General features: G+C 36.7%; 1 protein-coding gene across 1 annotated transcript in view; it reads right to left on the bottom strand.

Annotated features, from left to right (window-relative positions):
- The window catches only part of HNMT (histamine N-methyltransferase), a 69822-nt gene that overhangs the window by 41879 nt on the left and 4977 nt on the right, over nucleotides 1-22966 (bottom strand). Inside the window, exon 2 of the mRNA XM_007946045.2 lies at nucleotides 16699-16751. Within this exon, the coding sequence (XP_007944236.1) occupies nucleotides 16699-16751 (53 nt within the window). The remainder of the gene's footprint in view (nucleotides 1-16698; nucleotides 16752-22966) is intronic.

A 22966-nucleotide genomic window follows, 5' to 3' on the forward strand; every position in this document is an offset into this window, starting at 1 on the left:
AATGGAAGAAATGACAAGATAAAAGAGCTGAACAGAAGATTTCAAAGAGCAGCTCGAGTAGACAAAGCCAATTACTATAATGAAATGTACAAAGACCTGGAGTTTGAAAACTGAAAGGGAAGAACACACTCGGCATTTCTCAAGCTGAAAGAATTGAAGAAAAAATTTAAGCCTCAGGTTGCAATATTGAGAAATGGTATGGGCAAAATATTGAATGATGCAGGAAACATCAAGAGAAGATGGCAGGAATACACAGAGTCACTGTACCAAAAACAACTTGTTGATCTTCATCCATTTCAGGAAGTGGCATATGATCTAGAACCAATGGTACTGAAGGAGGAAGTTGAAGCTGCAATGAGAGAACTGGCAAAGAACAAGGTTCTGGGAATCGACAGAATAGCCATTGAGATATTTCAACAAATGAATGGCCCATTGGAGGCACTCACTCAGTTATGCCAAGAGATTTGGAAGACAGCTACCTGGCCAACTGACTGGAAGAGTTCCATATTTGTACCATTCCAAAGAAAGGTGATCTCACAGAATGTGGAAATTATCGAACAATATCATTAATATTTCACGCAAGTAAGATCTTACTGAAGATAATTCAAAAACGGTTGCAGCAGTATATTGACAGAGAACTTCCAGAGGTTCAAGCTGGATTCAGAAGAGGACGTGGAACGAGGGATATCATAGCTGTTGTCAGATGGATCTTGGCTCAAAGCAAAGAATACCAGAAAGATGTTTACTTGTGTCTTATTGATTATACAAAGGCATTTGATTGTGTGGATCATGACAAATTATGGATAACATTGAGAAGAATGGGAATTCTCGAACACTTGAATGTACTCATGAGGAACTTGTACAAGGAAGCTGTTTGAACAGAACAAGGGGACACTGCATAGTTTAAAACCAAGAAGGGAGTGTGTCAGGGTTGTATCCTTTCCCCACACTTATTCAATCTATATGCAGAGCAAATAATCTGAGAAGCTGGGCTATATGAAAAAAAACGTGGCATCAGGATTGGAAGAAGAATCATTAACAACCTTAGATAAGCAGATGATACAACTTTGCTTGCTGAAAGTGAGGATGACTTAAGGCACTTACTGATGGTTGTTCAACAATATAGTCTGGAGTATGGATTACGTCTCAATATAAAGAAAACAAAAATCCTCACAACTGGACCAATCAGCAGCATCACAATAAATGTTCTCTCCAAGATTGAGGTTGTCAAAGAATTCACATTGCTTGGTTCTATAATCGATGCCAATGGGAGCAGCAGTCAGGACATTAGATGATGTGTGGCACTGGGAAGGTCAACCACGAAGGAACTGTTTCAAATGCTGAGGAGCAAGGATGTCTTCTTGAGGAGTAAGGTGTGCCTGACACAAGCCACAATATTTCCAATTGTCTGGTATGCATGTGAGAGATGGACAATGAACAAGGAAGACCGAAGAAGAGTTGATGCTTTTGAGATGTGATGCTGGCGAAGAATGCTGAAAGTACCATGGACTGCTAAAAGAACTAACAGATCTGTCCTGGAGGAAGTGCAGCCAGAATGCTCCTTGGAAGTCAGAATGCCCAGACTTTCTCTCACCTACTTTGGTCATGTGGTAAGAAGGGACCATTCACTGGAAAAGGATGTCATGCTTGGTAGGGTGGAGGGTTGACAAAAGAGGGGAAGGCCTCTTTTATGTTACCCTCTCCCTCCAATTCTCACTCTCAAATTTTCTCTGAGATGGACAAGTGACATCACTCTATGTACTAATAAGGCACTTATTTTTTGTGCTATTTTTTATTTATATGAGAAAAAATATTTTAGCATTTCCCAACCCTAAAAATAACTTGCTAAATTATATCAAATAACACATAAAACTTAAAATAACACTAATATATAGTGTTTACAGGCGTAGTTTAAAGCTACGGTGGCTTGATGCTGAGATGCCGAATGTAGTTCCCCGGGAAGGAGGCCGATGCCGCCACTCTTCTTGCTCTGCCTGTGCACTACCTCTTTAAAGCCTTGCTGCAAAACAAATACTGACTGCTAGCTTTGCTTTTTGCTTTTTTTTTTTTTTTTTGTAAAAGCAAAAATCCTCTTTGGGTTTCTTTCAGTTAGTGAAAACAGGTACTTATGTAGGTCTTTCAAAAAAGCCAAGTGGTGTGAAGTGAACTTTCAAGGAGTAGGGGGTACCTGTATTTTTATTCGCATTAGTGATAGAAGTATGGGGGTTTCCTCCAACATCACAAGAAAATAAAGGAAGAAGGGTGGTTTTGTAAATTCTCAGTCCACAGTTTGTTGGTTCCTGTGTCACTGCTTCTAGTGCACACCTTATTGTGTGTGTGTTTATTTTCAGTCAGAAAAAGGAAATGCAAGAGTCTTCCATGTTATGTCTCTTCTATCTTAAACTATTCTGGTTGTTATGATAAAATGGTAAGTCTTGTTTGATATTATTGAGAGACAAAGAACAAAACCTGATGACATAATTGTGGGGATATCAAACTTTCACTATTCTCATCTTGATTATAATTAGTTCTCTCCAGCCTTAGTCAATGGCCCTATCTTTTTCATTTTTCCTTATGGGTCTACCAGATTTCTGCAATACTTTAATAGGATACTTAACCTCTCCTGACTCATTTCCTGATATACAAATAGGGAAACTGAACTGACAATGACTTCTTATATCACTAGGTAATTTTTAAAAATAGTTTTTGTAGATTTCTTTATTTTCTGTTTCCTATGTCAAATTTATAAATAATCTTTTATTCCAAAAAACAGGAGAATTTACTATTGGAAGTAATTTGTCCAAAAACTTGGTCCCAAAAGTTATTTATTGTTCAGATAAGACAATGAAAAAAAAACTCAAAAAATATACCAAATAACCGTTATTGAGTCAATTCTCACTCATAACAACCCCCATTGGGTTTCCAAGGCTGTAAATATTTATAGAAGTAGATTTCCTCATTTTCCTTCCATAGAGTGGCTAATGAGTTCACACTACTGCCCTTTTAGTTAGCAGCCAAATGCCTTAACCAATTGACTAGCAGAGATCCTTTTAGCATAATGAAAGTACCAAAAATTATTAGCTCAATGCCAGTGCCAGAGGGCACATTACAATGTTTTGTTTTGCTTTTTTTTTTTTTTTTTTTCCCTAACACCTACATAGGATCCATTATGTACCAGTAATTAATCAAAGTTTTGGTTTTGTAGAGATGAATTTTAAAAATCTGAGAGTAGAATATTAAAATAGTTGTAAGGTTTCAGAAAAAAGATTATAAATATAAATAATTTGGTTTCTTTCCACCACTCACCTGTCAGTTTGTCATACTGTGGTGGCTTGTGTGTTACAGTGAGATTGGAGGCTATGCCACTGGTATTTCAAATACCAGGAGGGTCACCCAAGATGGATAGGTTTCAGTGACACTTCCACACAAAGACAGACTCAGAAGGAAGGAGCCATCTACTTCTCAAAGAATTGGCCAGTGAAAATTTTATGAATAGCCATGAAACACTGCTTAATATAGTACTGGGAAACATTATGAATAGTCCTATGTAGTGCAGAAAGATGAGCCCCTGAGGTTGGAAGGCATTGAAAATATGACTGGGGAAGAGCTGCTTCCTCAAAGTAGAGTCAACCTTAATACTGTGGATAGAGTAAAGCTTTCGGGACCTCCATTTGCTGATGTGGCATGAGTCAAAATGGGAAGAAACAGCTGCAAACATCCATTAATAATCAGAACATGAAATGTATGAAATATGAACCTAGGAAAATTAGAAGTTGTCAAAAATGAAATGGAACACATAAAGATCTATATCCTAAGGATTAGTGAGCTGAAATGGATAATATCCAAATGCCTATAAAGAAAACCAGTTAATACTACTATTATTCAAATTACACACAACCACCAAAGGCAAAGATGAGGAAATTGAAAAATTTTACCATCTTCTGTTGTGTGAAATTGACCAAACATGCAATCAAGATATGTTGATTATTACTGGTGATTGGAACACAAAAGTTAGAAGCAAAGAAGAATCACCAGTAGTTGGAAAATTTGGCCTTGGTGATAGAAATGATGCTGGAGATCTCATAATAGAATTTTGCAACATCAATGACTTATTCATTGCAAAGACCTTTTTTCAACAACATAAACAGTGGTTATACATGTAGACTTCACCAGATGGAGTACATAGGAGCCAGATTGACTACATCTGTGCAAAGAGGCAATGGAAAAGCTCAATATCTAAAGCCAAAACAAAGCCAGGAGCTGACTGTGGAACAGATCATCAACTTCTCATATGCAAGTTCAAGTTGAAGCTGAAGACAATTAAAACAAGTCCACAGGAGCCAAAATATGACCTTTATTATATCCCACCTAAATTTAGAGACCATCTAAAGGATAGATTTGATACATTGAACACCAATGACCAAAAAGCAGATTAATTGTTGGATAACATCAAGAACATCATCCATGAAGAAAGCAAAAGGGCATTAAAAAGACAGGAAAGGAAGAAAAGACCAAAGTGGATGTCAGAGGAGACTCTGAAAGTTGCTCTTGAATGGAGAGTAACTAAAGCAAATGGAAGAAATGATGAGATAAAAGAGCTGAACAGAAGATTTCAAAGAGCAGCTTGACAAGTCACAGTCAATGAAATGTGCAAAGACCTGAAGTTAGAAAACCAAAAGGGAAGAACATGCTTGGCATTTCTCAAGTTGAAAGAACTGATGAAAAAATTCAAGCCTTGCATTAGAATACTGAAAGATTCTATGGGCAAAATACTGAATGATGCAGGAAACATCAAAAGAAGAAGAAGGGAACACAGAGTCACTTAACAAAAAGAATTAGCTGATGTTTATCCATTTCAGAAGGTGGCATATGACAGTGGTATTGAAAGAAGAAATCAAAGTTGCACTAAAATAATTGGGAAAAAAAAAAAGGCTCCAGGAATTGATGGGATACCAATTGAGATGCTTCAAAAAATGGATACTGCTCTGCAGGTACTTACTCATCTATGCCAAGAAATTTGGAAAACAGCTACCTGGCCAACTGACTGGAAGAGATCCATATTTGTACCCGTTCCAAAGAAAAGTGATACAATACAATAAGGAAATTATTGAACAATAACATTAATATCACACAAAAGTAAAATTTTGCTGAAGATAATTCAAAAACAGTTGCAGCAGTATACTGACAGGGAAATTCCAGAAATGCAAGCTGGATTCAGAAGAGGATATGGAACAAGGGATATTGCTGATGTCAGATGGGTCTTAGCTGAAAGCAAAAAATACCAGACAGATGTTTACTTGTGTTTTATTGACTATGCATGTATTCAGCTGTGTGGATCATAATAATTTATAGATAATGTTGAGAAAAATGGGAATTCCAGAACACTTAATTGTGCTCATGAGGAACCTGTACATAGACAAGGAGGCTGTCATTCAAACAGAACAAGGGAATACTGTATGGTTTAAAATCAGGAAGGGAGTGTGTCAAGGTTGTATCCTTTAACCATACTTATTTAATCTGTATGCTGAGCAAATAATCTGAGAAGCTGAGAAGACTATATGAAGAACAACATGGCAACAGAATTCAAGGAAGACTCATTAACAACCTGCAATATACAGATGACACAACTTTGCTTGCTGAAAGTGAAGATGACTTGAAGCACTTACTGATGAAGATTAAAGACTACAGTCTGCAGTATGGATTACACCTCAACATAAAGAAAACAAAAATCCTCACAACTGGACCAATAAGCAGCATCATGATAAATGGAGAGAAGATTGAGGTTGTCATAGATTTTATATTACTTGGTTCCAAAATCAAAACCAATGGAACAGCCATCAAGATATCAAATGTTGTATTGCAGTAGGAAAAACTGCTGCAAAAGACCTCTTTAGAGTGCTGATGAGCAAAGATGTCTCTTTGAAGACCAAGGTGCACCTAACTCAAGCCATGGTGCTTTCAATTGTTTCATATTCATGTGAAAGCTGGACAATGGATAAGGAAGACCAAAGAAGAGTTGATGCTTTTGAGTTGTGGTGCTGGCAAAGAATACTGAAAGTAGCATGGACTTCCAGAAGAACTAACAAATCTCTCCTGGAAGTAGTGCAGCCAGACTGCTCCTTAGAAGCAAGAATGGCCAGACTTCATCTCACCTACTTTGGCCCTGTTGTCAGAAGGGACCACTCCCTGGAGAAGGATATCATGGTTGGTAAAGTAGAGGGCCAGTGAAAAAGTGAAGGGCCCTCAATGAGATAGATTGACACAGCAGCTGCAACAATGGGCTCAGGTATAGCAAGCATTGCGAGGCTGGTGCAAACTGGGCAGTGTTTCGTTCTGTTGTACATAAGTGTCACTGTTAGTCTGAGCCAACTCAACAGCATCTAATGACAACAACATGGCTTCCTGTTACAGGGTCATTGTGAAGGCTCAAGGTATTATACAGAGATAATTGATCACAGTTTATGAAATAGAAAACAAAAATATACTGCCATTGAGTCATTTCCAACTCATAGCAACACTATAGGACAGAGTAGAAATACTCCATAGGGTTTCCAACGCTGTAAATCTTTATGGAAACAGACTACCTCATCTTTCTCTGGCAAGGTAGCTGGTGGATTCTAACCACTCACCCATGCTTTAACCACTGCACCAAAGACTCAAGTCATTATTCATTAACTCATTAAGTAATTTGAGCATCTACTAAATGTCAGGTTATAAAAACTGAAGATATATCAGTGAATAAAACAGAAGAAAAATCCCATGGTGAAAAGTACCATGGAGAAAATCAAAGCAGAAATAAATGAGGGGAAACAGTGGAGTAAAAGGTATGCAATTTTAAACTGAGTGGTAAAGTTAGCTTCTTGGTACAGGTGACATTTAAGCCTGAAGGAGACCAGAGATGAAGAGGAAAGAAGATAAACTTTTTTAAAGGAGCAGGCACAGTTACTGGTGAGAAATAACCCTGCATTAAAATAACAACTCAAAAGAGTGCTCATCATGTGTTTCTGATATCTGGCTTGTGCTTCTGATACAGCCATATAAAATGAAATAAATCCCACCTTGAGAACCCTGGGGCTTCCCCTATAGAGAAAAGCTGCAGGTCAAGAAAATGGAGGATTAAAGACTGTGGAGATATCTCTTGCCATTTGATTTCAGACTAGCCTTGCTTCATTTCTCATATCAAAATATATGTGAATTCTTCAGATTATCAGCAGGAGAAAATGTATTCTATTATTTGTTGCATTAAGATTATTATCTTCCTTGTTCCTTCTATCAGGCCCATAAAAAATTGTTTCTAGCAACAAAGATTGTCCAGATAACTCCCTGCCTAGTGATAAAAAATAATTTCAGCTATGGGTTTGCAACCAGAGTAAGAACAAACTGATCTGGAGGTATAATGTGACAGAAGATTCTTGACAAGACTTTTATTTTCTTCTCTCCCTCTCTCTTATTCTACCATGAATGCCTCAGTATTGAAGCAGTTCTGTCAGAATGGAAAGCTCACAGTACACCCTGGACATTGACCCCAACCTCTGTAACCCTCAAATACATAAAATACTGCACCATTTAAAAAGTTATATGTCAGTTACTGCCAGGTTCTTAATGAAGTGCTAACTTTTGCCCACCTTTTTTATGCCCAAAGACAAGTTCTGTGAATAAAATTACTTGAAGTGGCAGGAGTACTCCAAGATAATAGCATGGTTGATGTGATTTCATCAACACCAAGATATTCTCTGATTTTCTCATCCAAGCTTTACTTCATTGGTCAGACACACTAATAGTGGTTAAAACACAATTCCTGCTCATGAAAATCATCAGTCATTTATTCCCTATAGTGAGTAAAGCATCTGAGAGCCTATTGTCTTTATGGAGTAAGAAGCAGGAAATGATCAACAGGAAACATCAAGTTAGTAATTCAAGGAACAGACAGAGGACATCAACATCAACCTCAGCCTCACCATCATGGCGAATGTGTACCCTGAAGGCATGGCAAAATCTATGGACTCTGAAGAAAAGCTCTGCTAATTTACAATGTAGCTGAGATGGTTCTTAAAGTATTTATACAGGTATAAAACTATAACAGAGGAATCAAAATCTGTCAAAGTGAAATGGTTGTGAAAACTTGTGCTGGAGCAGTGCTTGGGATTCAGACAAATAGCTGAAGGTGTCCAGAGAAGGCAGTGACTCAAGTTCTTACACTTATACAATTATGGTTTTAATGGGATTTATTTATCCTCTACCTAGCTATAAAAGTAACACTTGCATGCCACGGTAAACTGGGGACACAGAGAAATGTATAAAGTAAAACACAGAATGAATATCAATTACTGCTAGGAAAACCAGAAGTTAACATTTAGTTTATTTCCTCCTAAGAGCTCTGGTAACATAGTGCCTAAGGCATTTGACTGCTAACCAGAAGGCTGGCAGTTCAAACCCATCAGCCACTCCTCAGAAGGAAGGTTGGGCAATCTACTTCCATAGTGATACCGCCTTGGAAACCCAAGGAGGGGTCACTATGAGTCGGGCCTGACTCGATGGCATATAACAACAACAATCATTTATTTGGGGGTGTAGTGGATAAAGCATCTGACTGCTAACCAGTAGGTCAGTGATTCAAACCCACCAGCTTCTCCATGGGAGGAAGATAGAGCTATCTACTTCCATAAAGATTTACAGCCTCAGAAACCCAATGGGGGTTGCTATGAGTGGGAATTGATTCAATGGCAGTAGGGTTTTTGTTTTGTTTGTATATACTCACAAAGATTATATAAAGATTCAAGTTGCAAGGGATTTTATTTTACTTGGATCCACAGTCAACACCTAAGTAAGTAGCAATCGAGAAATCAAACATCATATTGCACTTTGAAAATTTCCTGCAAAAGACCTCTTTAAAATGTTGAAGAGCAAAGATATCACTTTGAAGACTAAGGTGTACCTAACACAAGTCATGGTATTTTCATTCGTCTCATATGCATGTGAAAACTGGACAATGAGTAAGCCCTTGAATTGTGGTGTTGGCAAAGAATACTGAAAATACCATGGACTACGAGAAGAACAAACAAATCTGTCCTGGATGAAGTACACCCAGAATGCTCCTTGGAAGTGAGAATGGCCAAATTTTGTATCATCTACTTTGGTCATGTTGTCAGAAGGGACCATTCCCTGGAGAAGGATATCATGCTTGGTAAAGTGGAGGGTTGGCAAAGCAGGGGAAGACCCTCAACCAGATAGATGGACACAGTGGATGCAATGATGGGCTCAAGCACAGAAAAGGTTGTGAGGATGGCGCAGGACCAGGCAGCGTTTCCTTCTGTTGTACATAGGGTCGCTGAATCAGAGCTGACTTGACATTTAACTGACTTGAATAACATTTAATATGTGTGTGTGTGTTTGTGTATGATTTGAATTGTGGTGTTGGCAAAGAATACTGAAAATACCATGGACTGCCAGAAGAACAAACAAATCTGTCCTGGATGAAGTATAAATCAGAATGCCCCTTGGAAGCAAGAATGGCCAGATTTTGTCTTACCTACTTTGGTCATGTTGTCAGAAGGGACAGAAACTCTTGTGGCATAGTGTCCAAGACATTTGCCTGCTAACCAGAAGGTTGGTAGGTCAAACCCACCAACTGTTCTGCAGAAGGAAGATGGGGTGATCTACTTCCATAAAGATGTACCATCTTGGAAACCCGATGGGGGTCGCATGAGTCAGAGTCGACTCAATGGCAGTGACTTAGGTTTTGGTTACATAGGTGTTTAGTTTTAAAATATACAGCAGTATAAAATATAGTAGTTTCTCAGGATTTTTCTTCTGTGGAGCCACTGGGTGGCTTTGTATTGCCAACCTTTGGGTTAGTGACATACGGTAAATGGCTGTGCCATCCAGACTCCTAACAGACCCATTATACCAAGGTTGCATGAGTGTGTGTATTAAATTGCAAACTTTTATTCCATAGTGAATGTTAAAGAGAAGGCTATTCACTAAATAAGAGATTGGTTCCCACACTGGCAAATACAAATTTGTACGTCAGCAAAATTACAGATAAAGACATGCCACAGACTTTCTCTCATGTACTAACTTATCAAAATTGTGAAAGAAAAACACTCAAATGTTAATAATGTTATAATAAATTATGAGTATCTACCCTCTTGTTTACGTATTTTACCTGCATCGATCCATTACTGAAATCGTATTAATTTGAAGGTTTTATAACTGAGTTTATTTGCATTTTTAAGGATAAATTCATTTAATGATAGTTTTGTCTTCACTCTGCTCATTATCCCTTGTTTTCCTGTTTGAAGCTTTTATTGCATTAGGCAGAAAGATCTTGTTTACTCTGCTTTTAATGACAATGACTCCAATGTTGTTGCATTATGTTCAGTTCTCTCAAATCGGTAATGTATCTGTCTTTAACAATACTTCTTGCTCACTGAAAGTTTTAAATACAATAAAGTGAAGTAAAATAAAGTAGCATATTTAAAGCAGTGTATGTTTTTAATATATAGTTATAAATGCCTTTAACAATACTTTGTGTCTAGGGACCCAAACTATGGTTACTGAAGTAGATAGTCCTCAATCCTATAGATTTCATTCTTCTTGAATCCACAATCAATGCCCACAGAAGCAGCAGTCAAATAATCAAATGGCATATCACATTGGGCAAACATGCGACAAAAGAACTTTTTAAAGCATTAACAAGCAAATATATCACTTTGATGACTAAGATGAGCCTGATTCAAGTCATGATCTTTTCCATTGCTTCATATGTATACAAAAGCTGAATAATAGAAAAGGAAGACTGAAGAAGGACTGACAAAATTCAATTATAGACTTCATCTTGCTTACTTTGGACATGTCATTTGGAGAGACCAATCACTGGAGGACAACATAACAACAACAAATATATGAAAGCATGTAAAAAATGAAATGAAAATACATGAGAAAGATGGACAATGAATAAAGAAGACCAAAGAAGAGTTGATGTCTTTGAATCATGGTTTTGGAGAAGAATACTGAAAATACCATGGAGTGTCAGAAGATTGAACAAACCTGTTCTGGAAGACATGTAGCTGGAATACTGCTTAGAAGAGAGAATGGCCAGACTTAATCTTACCTACTTTGGTCATGTTGTCAGAGAAGACCAGTCCCTGAGAAGAAGATCATGCTTGGTAAAGCAGAGGGTCAGTGAAAAAGGGGAAGACCTCCATGAAATGGATTGACAGAGGCTGCAACTATGGGCTCATGCATACCAGGGATTGTGAGGATGGTGCAGAACCAGTTAGTGTTTTGTTCTGTTGTACACAGGGTTGCTATGAGTTGAAGTCCATGCCACAGTACCTAACAACATATATTTTCAGTACCTACTATCATGCTGTATATGAGTAAGACAGTTTTTAACTCATTTAAAATTATAAGCAATTAGAACCTGGAGTAAAAAAAGTCTGCATGTCTAAAAGCCTCATTTAGGTTTAATTTCCTCAATACAACCAATAGAAAGTGATAGCCACACCACTCTAGAGAAACGCCTACCTGTATATACAAAGTTACTCATAAAACCATAGATTCTCAGGACTGAAAACGTCTTTAATGGCCTAACCATCCAAGAAATCGGTGCTTGAGTTCCTTTCACAGCATGTCGGAATAGTGTTTTTCTAGATGACGCTGACAATCCTAGAGGGACAGATAGCTCTGTCTCCTGAGATGTGCCGTTCCATTTCTGGACAGATTTGAAGATTAACAAGTTCTTATACTGAACTAAGAAATTGCTTTCTGGAACATTCTATAACCTGTGACCCTTTAGAGGCAAATATTCTGTAGTTTGTTCAACAGGAAATATCTGAAGGTGACTGTGCATCCAAATATATAATTTTTTTTTTTTATAAATCATCCCCAAATTGCCTATATTTTCCCAAATCATTCTTAACTTGACCTAGATTGTTGGCTTACTTGAGACCATTGTGAAACACTAACCTTTGCTTCTTGCCTCCTAGATTCAAAATCTAACACACTGGCTCTTCCAGTTCCTGCTTTAATTTTATCTTTTCTACTGCTATCTACCTGGCTTAGAGATTAAACTTCTGTGTCATCTTAATATGGCACTCATAAATGGAGATGAGATTAATAATCTGATAAAATTAGTTTCTCAATAAGGTCATTATTAAGTTCATACTCTCTCTGTGGCTAAGTCTATAATTAACTTTTACATCTATGTAGTGCAATTTGCTGGAGTGAAGTCAAGAGACCTGGGTTTTGTTCTGCCTTCAAAGTTCTCAGTTTCTTAGTTGTAAGTTGAGAGTGTTGATGACCTCTAAAATCTTTTCTTTTTACCTTCTGTATAAACAAGAACAAGAACCACATAACTGTCCTCAAGATAAATCAGCAAGAAAATTACAAAAAAAAAAAAAAGTAAAAGGAAGTTATACTAACTTTATTTTATATATAAGTTCCTATAGTAGATTAAAAAATTATACATAAACATATATACAATTATGTTATATATGGTATGGTTATTGACAGATACACAACAGGTTAATGTATTTTTTAAAAAAAGGGGGAGAAGGTGGAATAAAATGAAGTTTCTGAGTTATAATTCTGTCCAATCCTTATAAAACTTGTTGGTATTTGAACATTAAGAACTGAACAACGGAGCTTATGAAATGATTCTCCTTTAAGCAAAATCCAGAGCAAGGAAAACACATTACCCATTGCTGTCTTCTGTACCATTTTTCCAGGCATAAATGTATGTTCTATAAATTACCAAAAGGGAAATGGGCTTCCTTTTCCCCGTGTACTATCTAGCATAAAGAAAGTACTCATTAAAAGTTGAATAATAATGAAGCTCCATTGGGTGGTTTTATTTTAGGAAGCTCCAATGTCGAAAATGAACCCAAAAGTATGTTCTATGAGATTCAGAATACAGTTCAATTTCTCCCAATACCCAAAAACAATTGCAGAAATTAACATGGCATGATTATTTCAAAATCCTGAATAAAGCGATCCTGAATAAAGCTGCTCACTGTGTTTCATTAAAGAACACAGACAAATTCAGGCACATAAACACACACAATTTGTGGGCTCAGTAAAAACTACATATTCAATATTTCTATTCATGATTTCTTTTTCTTCAGATTTCTTCTCTTTGTTTTTATTTGGGTCATACAATATTAATTTCATACATTTACCTGACATTTCAGCATATAATCTACAGATAAAGGTGTCTGTTACCTATTGTATTTTATTGATCTGGTAGATAATTTAAAGTCTGTATTAAAAAAAATGCCATTGATTTCTTATTTTTTGAACTACTGACAACCCTAATAATTCTTGCCTTCTGAACAGGGCTCCCAAACACCTTTTCCAAAAATCTTACATTTTCCTTTAAACTGTAGAATTTCTCTCCACACTAGAGAAGAGAGGCAGAAGACAGTAAGGGTGTATGTGATAGTTGTAGCTGTGTGTCAACTTGGCTGGACCACAATGCTATGTGGTTTAAGCAATTGTGATGTGCATTGTTCCAATGATGGGATCAGATGTATATGTTTTGAGCAGTCAATCTGTTGAAAGGGAGTTTCCCTAGGAGTGTGGCCTGCTTCCAGTATATTTATAGACATCATGGGAAAAGAGACTCTCTTCTGTGGATCGGAATTCTGTTGTGCTGCCTACAACTGTGTGTGAGTGAACAATCCACCATTTGGCCTGGAGATCTTGGATTTGTCATTTGTTGGAGTCAACAGCCAGTATACTGCCTGCCAACCTTGAGCTCCTCAGTCCCTGTAGCTGTGTGAGTCAGGAAAAGCCTAGACTTTGATATTTAATCCAAGAACTTGGGACTTGCCAGCTTCTATAAGTGTGTGAGGCATTTTCCTAAGATAAGTTTCTCTTTCTCTCTTTATATATGCTTTACTGGTTCTGTTTCCCTAGAGAATCCAGTCTAATACAGTGTATATGCATCCCTTCTCAAGTTTCTGAAGAGATACCAAATAGGTCCCTGAGGCTCGTAAGTATTGTTGTTATTGCTGTTGTTGTTAGGTGCCTTTGAGTGGGTTTCTACTCATAGCAACTCTACATACAACAGAATGAAACACTGCCTGGTCGTGTCATCCTCACAACCTATGCTATATCAGAGCATTAAGGTTATAGAAACAACAATTTCATTTAACAAGTTTTTTAATTTGTTTGATTTTGGTATGCTTTTCCAGTGTAGAAGAGAGAAGTTAGCACCATTATGAATGCAGAGAGAATGAATATTTACATCAAAGATATATGTTCTGCAGGTGTTTGTGGAACCAAGAAGAGAACATCTAGGAGGGTAAACTAGTTTAGCCTGAACCTAAAAGATGCATTATGGGAGCTGAGCACAAGACACCAAAAAGGGCCAAGGGTCTCATTTGCCAGAGATGAGAGTCAATGACCAATTTGGGAGAATATTCAAAACACATTATAATGCAAAACTTTCAGGCACACCGTAGATCAAATAACATGTCAGGAGACCATTTCTCTAAGGCAGGGATAGCAAGTTCTTTATTATATAGTCATATATTGTCCTTCTACAATGGCTCACAGATAGCCAATGACAGGCTGTAGACAGTCATCTCCCAGGTGTTATGTTGGCACGCAAGCCAAGCAAAATGGGACACCCACTCCCAAAAAAAGGCATTGTTTTTTCATGCCAAGGGCACCTAGACCTGGGGATTCTAAATAGATTGCTTTTTATTTCACATAGCTTTATTAGCCTTCAAGCCTAAATATCCATAGCTTGAATTTCTCTTGGAGTTCTTCTGTTTCTGATACATTTCTTATGGAGGGTGTCCTGAAAGGGTACTCGCCTCTATTCCCCCAAGGTAGAGCCTGTTATTAATACAATGTGAGGGCTCAGTCAGAACTCCAAGTGTTGTTCCTGTTGTTTTATTGAGTTCTCTGTATTAGCTCCTATCTCCACCTTTATGTAAGGAATCACTGTGCAGGCCAAATGTTCCTTTCTCTAGATAGCTTATAAGCATCTGGATAAATTTACATTTGAGATTCAATTAACTTTATATTAAAAGGTCAATTAACTTGGTCGTGGAAGAGATTGTTTTTAATTACTTTTCCTTGTAGGATTTCTGTTCTTGTCCAAGCACAAGTGACACTATCAAATGATAGTCACATTGCCTCTTGGTTTCCAGAAACTCATATTCAAAACACACTGGAAATGACTGTCTTGGTTAAATGAATTAATAGGACACTTTTTGGGCAATTCATAACTATTAATCTTTTGGACCTAAAATATCAGTAATTGATAATAGAATATTTTAACTTAAACACTCTCTATATATTATTAATGACAATGTCCTTCATTATTTGTTCTTACAGGTTTCTATTCTTTTGAATAGGTGAGAGGTGACAGTAAAGTAAAATGATTTTAAGGATTATATTCTATCAAAGTACATTTTACAATAAATAAATAAGTAACATCAAAAACTGACTATCCCAATCCATCAGAGAACTTGTAGCCATTTTAGTGTTAATATGGGTCAGTATTCAACTCACACATATGGCACTAGAACATTTATATTTAATAAACTCAGGTGATTAACACTTGATATATATTTACAAATACTATATATGCATATATAAAATCATTCAGCAAAAAAAAAGTAATATATTAATACACTTTGAATGTCAATATATTAACAATCTATTAATATATTTTATATATTAATATATTAACTAAAACCACCAGATGACTAGCAATTTAAAAATAAAACATTCAGGAGTTTGACACCAGACAAAGTCTCTAGATTAAACATTTTTATTGTTTTAATTAATAGGAGCAATAATCTTGTGCTAATTACTTTATAAATGTTACCTATCTAATTCTCACTATAAGCCTGAGACAAAACTCATTGTTTCCATTTTACTTACCAAAAAACTGAAACTTACATTTCAGTCAAGGTTTACACAGTTTGTAAGTGGCAGAATCAGAAACTATATCCATGTCAATCCACCTTTCAAACTTTCCTTTTTCCCCAAGGAGAAAAGCCCTGGTTCTAAGAGTAGTAAGATCAAGAAACACTAATAAAAGGGGAATTGGGAACATTTTGAATGCTTAGGAGGCATACTTAGAGCTGAATCAGGGGAAGGAAATGATTTAGACCAGTACATCTCATTTGGGCCCACCAGAGTATAAATCAACCATGTCATTAACATTCCCCATCCCCCCCATCCCCCCGCCCCCAGTGAGACTTTCTCAATGAAGACAGCTGTCATGCATTGATTTACATTACAGTGCAGGCTCCTCATCTCCTCCTGGGCCACTAATAGTGGGGCCAGCTGCCAGCCTATAAACCACACTTTGGGTAGCACTGCCTTAGGCAATTTCTTGTGAGATTTTACTTTATTGTGAACTTAAATTATTTTGGAGAAAAGATATCCTCAAAGCTATTCTATATGCTTTCCCATTGATAAGAAAGAAAAAGAAAGCCACATCTCTCATGCACATGTCAGATAACAATGAAAACTGTGTACTAAACTCTTTAAACCCATGGTGGCTTTAATCTTCGTTTAGGTGTTATTGCTCTTACTAGTTTTCATAAACTGATCTCTTCCAAAAGCAAAGGAATATAGCTTTCCTATAGAATTAACAATATTGTCATTAAACAGTATTATGTTTTTAGTGAAATACAATTTTATATGTATATAAAAAAATGTTACTCATACCTGCACCTCCACCTATGCTGAGAATATTAATTTTTGATTTTGTGTCTCCAATCCTGAAAAAAAAATAATTGATACAGTTTAGCAAAAATGTTTTAGTTGTTCTATACAATGTGATTATTAACTCTAGTTGAAGAGAATAGATTGGAAATACAGCAAACAAAAACTAGGCCAATATGAAAATTCTCAATCCTTTCAGAGGTTATATTACTCTTTAGAGTATCTTTAGAAATATAGGTTCCATTCATTAAAAATATTCACTTAGGAGACTTTTAGAAACAGCACTCATAAACATATTTGAGGTAGGAAATAACATTTGTTTAGAGATTGGAGAACGAAAACAGAAAAATTGGGCATTTGAGTCAGAGGACACAATAAACCATTCATTGTAAATGAGGGAGAAGATAAGGTAACTCAGATCATCTCTAAGATGTCTGCTTTGTCTTCTTCCTTCATGTACCTTTATTCCAATGGAGGGAAAAATGTTTATTAAATGTTTACCATGTGCCATTGGAAGAACTCTGGTGGTGCAATGGTTAAACACTTGTCTGCTAACTGAAAGGTGGGTTTAAACCCATCAGCCACTCTGCAGGAGTAAGATATGGCAGTCTGCTTCCAAAGATTACAGCCAAGGAAACCCTATTGGGCAGTTCTACTCTGTCCTTTAGTGTTGCTATGAGTCAGAATCTACTCAATGGCAATGGGTTTATTTGTGACTGGAACAGGAACATGCCTATCGTAGGCATTGATTATATAAAAATGAGCAAGACAATACTTTGCTCTCAACTTGAAGGGTGAGATAATAAATCCCTGAATTATGGCTCTAGTACTGGGAATGGAGGAGAATAGATGGACTTGGAAAAGAATTAGCACAATTTGCTTTTTGATGTGAAGGGATCAGAAAGAAGTACAAGTGGACAGTAACTGCCAAGTGTCTAGCTTGGATGATTGAATAAAGGACAGTGCCATAATGGAAGCTAGAGAATTATAGTTAGATGGCAAGTTTACAAATTATATCAAGTTTTTTTGTGAATTTATCATTTAGATATGTAAAATTAAATCTGGATAGGAGAGAAAGCAGGGTCAGTGAAGTACTCTGGAAAATTATAATAACACGTATGGTCAAAACTAGGAGAGTAAACTCCATGAACATAGGATATTGCAAAGAGTTACAAGAGCAATGGAATACACAATATAGACCAAAGAGGGCTCCACAGAGGAGAGAGAAGAAAAGCAACAAAGCTCAAGGAAGTGCTGGGAGAGTTAGAGAAGAAAAGCCATCCTTAGTGCCAATGGTAGCAGGGTGGATTACTGAAAAAGAAAAGAGAAATCTCCCTGGAATTTGGCAATAGGCATGTCTTTGATAATAGCAATTTTGAAAGAAATTGAGGGCATAAATCAGATGGCAGCAGGATTAAAGATGAACTTAGTAAGGAAGTAAGGAACTCTGGTGGCACTGCAGTTAAAGCACTCAGCTGCTAAATGACAGGTTGGTGATTGGAACCAAAAGCTGCTCCATGGGAGAAAAATTAAGCAGTCAGCTTCCTTAAAGATTTACAGGATTGGAAATCCTATGGGGCAGTTCTCGTCTGTCCCACAAGGTAATTAAGAGTCAGAATCTATTCGATGGCTGTGGGTGGATAGTCAAGAAGTATACCTAGAGATTGTGGAAACAAGATGAAAGAGTGCAAAAGGAAAGGTGATGATAACTAGAGGGGCCACATAAACTGAAAGATGGTGTTTGTTCATATGTCCGTTTGTGCTTCAGGATGATAAAGAAACCTGTTTTATGCTTAAGTGTAGGAGCCAACACAGAGTGATAGATCAAAGACAGAAACATTCTTGAGGAAACTAGAGAAAATATGAGTCAAGAACACCTATGAATGAGTTGTTTTCTCATTCTATTTGTCTTCCAGCTTTTAATTATGATTTTTAATATAATTAATGCACTTTGTTAAATCTTAAAAAAATACTCTTATGTGCTGATAGCATAGTGAAATTGGAACAGAGAACCCAGGTTCAAATTCCAACATGGTGCTGTGTTAGCTTTCACAAGTTATTTAACCTGTTTGTACCCTTATTGGGAGCTCTGGTAGTGTAGTGCCTAAGGCACTGGACTGCTAACCAGAAGGCTGGTAGTTCAAACCCACCAGTCACTCCTTAGAAGGAAAGTTGGACAATCCACTTCTGTAGTGATACCACCTCAGAAACCCAGGGAAGGGTCACTATGAGTTGGATCCGACCCCACGGCAGTAAGTTGTTTTTTTTTTTTTTTGGTTTGTGCCTTTATTATGTATGAGATAGGATAATACCATAGACCTTATATGATTATTAATAATGTCTAACTCATGGAGGAATTGCATTAAATGAGATAATTCATGTAAATCTGTTATAGAAATGTCTGCACAAGGCAAGCACTCAACATATGTTAGCAGTTGTTATTACTCTAAGCACAGTGAAGTTGTTTACATAAATTAGATCTTTTACTCCTACAGCTCCTCTATGAATACTATGAATATTATATTATGCTATTGATTATATGATATGATACTATATTTATCCCATTTATACCTTATGATGATAACTAATAATTATTGAACTCTTACTATTTTCCATACAAGACTATAAATACTGTCCATGTAACAAACAAAACAAAAACTTTTATTGTTTACTGCTATATATTGTACCACACACACACACTTAGTCCCTCCCAAATAAGGAACTGAAGAAATCTCTCTGACGAAACAAAATGGTCTAATGAATAAAGTTCAAATCTTGATATCTGAAGACTTCCCAAGAAACAGCTGAGTCCATGCCTAATTATTATTGTAAGTCCCCTGAAACTCAAATAAGTCCTGCCCCAACATACACAAACATTCAAACTGATTTTTAAAGCCTCATTATTTGATTGGATGGATAATCAGGCTCATTGCATAGTTCTTGAACTTCCCTAACATGAGAAACAAAGAACAAAAGGAACCAAAAAAGGGAACTTAGAAGGAACATGTGGGGAGTAAAGTTTCATACAGGAAAAGAAATGAGAAGATACTGCATTTGTGAAACATGGAAAGGATGCCAGAAAGAAAAAAATAAATAAAAATTAAAAATATATCAGCAGAAATGTAATGTTGTTGTTATGTGCCGTCGAGTCAAACCCGACTCATAGCGACCCCTCCTTGGGTTTCTGAGGCAGTATCACTACGGAAGTAGGATTGCCCAACCTTCCTTCCGAGGAGTGGCTGGTGGGTTTGAATCACCAGCCTCTGGTTAGCAGGCAAGTGTCTTAGCCACTATGCTACCAGAGCTCCCCAGAAATGTAATAGGAATGTTAAAAGATGAAGTCTTAGAAAGTTGGCAATATGGAAAAAAAAAAATTAGAAACTCAGTCCAGGAACTCTAATGTTTCATGAAAAGAAGTTTCAGAAAGAGAATCCAGAGGGGAAGAATGATTAAATAAAACCAAATCTTCCCAGAACTAAAGGATTTGAATATCGATTGAAAAGGCCCCAAAACCAAAATGAGTTTCCTTAGAGTCAACTACCCCGGTGACTCTATGTGTGCGAATAGAACTGTGCCCATAAGGTTTTCAGTGGCTTATTTTTCAGAAGTAGATGGTACAGGCTTCCCAACAGATACCTAACAAAATATATCAAGAAGAACCACACATTAATTTATTTTCTTAAAATTTCAGAATACTAGGGATGAGAGAAGATTCCAAAGACTTTCAAGTAAGGAAAACAAATAAACAAACAAACAAAAACAATGACAAAAATGTCATATGCTAAAGATCAGATTTTTTTTTAATAAAATCATTGTTAGTATAGAGTTCCATGCCCAGTCAATCTAACAAAGAAAGTATATAGCGAAGCCATTTTCAAACATCCAAAGTTTTAAAAAAAGTTTACCTTCCATATACCTGTTCTGGGAAAATTCTTAAATGGTGAGCTGGAGAAAAAAATGAGCTGAGGAAACTAAGAAAAGCAAGTCATGGCATCCATATTTGGGGGATTCAATACTAGAGGGAGAAGGGAATTCCCAAGAGGTGATGTAAATTCCCTGATCAACAATTACTCAGTAAACCAAGAGCAAACATAGTCCAGATTAGAAGTACAAAAACTTCAGGAAAGACACCATGGTAGTGGTAAGGAGTAGTGGTAGGGGGTATGAGGCAGTGAGCTGTGACTGTTTGAATATACTGAGAGAAATTTAATCTTTGTTCTCCTTGGGTTATGAGTAGTAATAGGTACAAAGAAAACTAAGCAAACAAAAATTAAAGCAATGGTTAACTCTAGCAAAGCCAAAAAGTTATATATGAAAGAAAATGTATGTAGCATAATACATTGCTTAATTATAAACAATATACTAAAACCAAACTTGCTGTCATTCAATTCCAACTCATAGACCCTGTAAGACAGAATACAACTGCCCCATAGAGTTTCCAAGACTGTAAATCTTTACAGGAGCAGATTGCCACATCTTTCTCCCCTCAAGAAGCGATTTTGGTTAACAGGCAAGTGCTTTAACCACTGTGCCACTGAGAAAAATACTGTAAACAATAAAATAATATAACTAAAAATTTCAACTTATTGGCATCATGTAGGAAGGAAACTATGCAGGTTTGCCCATAGAGCAAATTAAGAAATAGCAGAATAACATGTTATTTAGAATTATTATTATTACCACTGCCATGCCACCACTCATCTGTCAGTTTGTTGTACTATGGTGGCTTGCATGTTGTTGTGAGGCTGGAGGCTATGCCATTGATATTTCAAATACCAGCAGGGTCACCCATGCTGGAGAGGTTTCAGTGGAGCTTCCAGACTAAGACAGACTCAGAAGAAGAAAAGGGACAACCACTTCTCAAAGAATTGACCAGGGAAAACCTTATGAATAGCAGTAAAGGTTGGAAGTCACTCAAAATATGACTGGGGAAAAGCTGCCTCCTCAGAGTAGAGCTGATCTTAATGATGTGGATGGAATAAAGCTTTCAGGGCCTCCATTTGCTGATGTGGCATGATTCAAAATGGGAAGAAACAGCTGCAAACATCCATTAATAACCAGAACATAGAATGTATGAAGTATGAATCTAGGAAAATTAGAAGTTCTCCAAAATGAAATGGAACATATAAAGAATGATATGCTAGGCATTAGTCCAGTTTTACACATTTTGAATCGGACAGCCATATATGGATCTACTGTGACAGGAATGACAAATTAAAGAGGAATGGTGTAGCATTCACTGTCACAAAGAATGTTTCAAGATCTACCTTAAGTACAATGCTGTCAGTGATAGGAAAATATCCATACAGCTCTGAGGAAGCCAAGTTACTACTACTATTATTCAAATTTACACACAAACCACCAAAGACAATGATGAGGAAATTGAAGATTTTCACTAACTTCTGCAGTCTGAAATTGAGATGTGTTGTTTATCACTGGTGATTGGAATGCAAAAGTTAGAAGTAAAGAATCACTGGTAGTTGAAAAATATGATCTTGGTGATAGAAATAATGCTGGCGATCACATGATAGAATTTTGCAAGACCGATGACTTATTCATTGTAAATACCTTTTCTTAACAATACATATGGCTGCTATACACATGGATTTTACCAGATGGAGTACACAGGAATCAGATTGATTACATTTGTGGAAAGAGGTCATGGAAAAGCTCAGTATCTTCAGTCAAAATAAGGCCAGGAGCTGATTTTGGAACAGACCATCAATTGCTCATATCCAAGTTCAGGTTGAAGCTGAAGACAATTAAAAGAAGTCCACAAGAGTGAAAATATGACCTTGATTATATCCCTCCTGAATTTAGAGACCATCTAAAGAATAGATTTGATGCACTGAATACCAATGGCCGAAAACTAGAGGAATTGCAGGATGACATCAAGAACATCATCCATGAAGAAAGCAAAAGGGCATTAAAAAGACAGGAAAGGAAGAAGAGACCAAAATGAGTGTCAAAAGAGACTCTGAAACTTGCCCTTGAATGGAGAGTATCTAAAGCAAATGGAAGAAATGACAAGATGAAAGAGCTGAACAAAAGATATCAAAGAGCAGCTGAAGAAGACAAAGTGAATTATAATGAAATGTGCAAAGATCTGGAGTTAGAAAAACAAAAGAGAAGAACACACTTGTCATTTCTCAAGCTGAAAGAAGTGATGAAAAAAATTAAGCTTCGAGTTGCAATATTCAAAGAGTCTATGGGCAAAATATTAAATGATGCAGGAAACATCAAAAGAAGATGCAAGTAATACACAGTCACT

This window comes from Orycteropus afer, unplaced genomic scaffold (genome assembly GCF_000298275.1).
Source record: "Orycteropus afer afer isolate SDZICR_OR568_19922 unplaced genomic scaffold, OryAfe1.0 scaffold00148, whole genome shotgun sequence".
Classification (NCBI taxonomy): Eukaryota; Metazoa; Chordata; class Mammalia; order Tubulidentata; family Orycteropodidae; genus Orycteropus; species Orycteropus afer.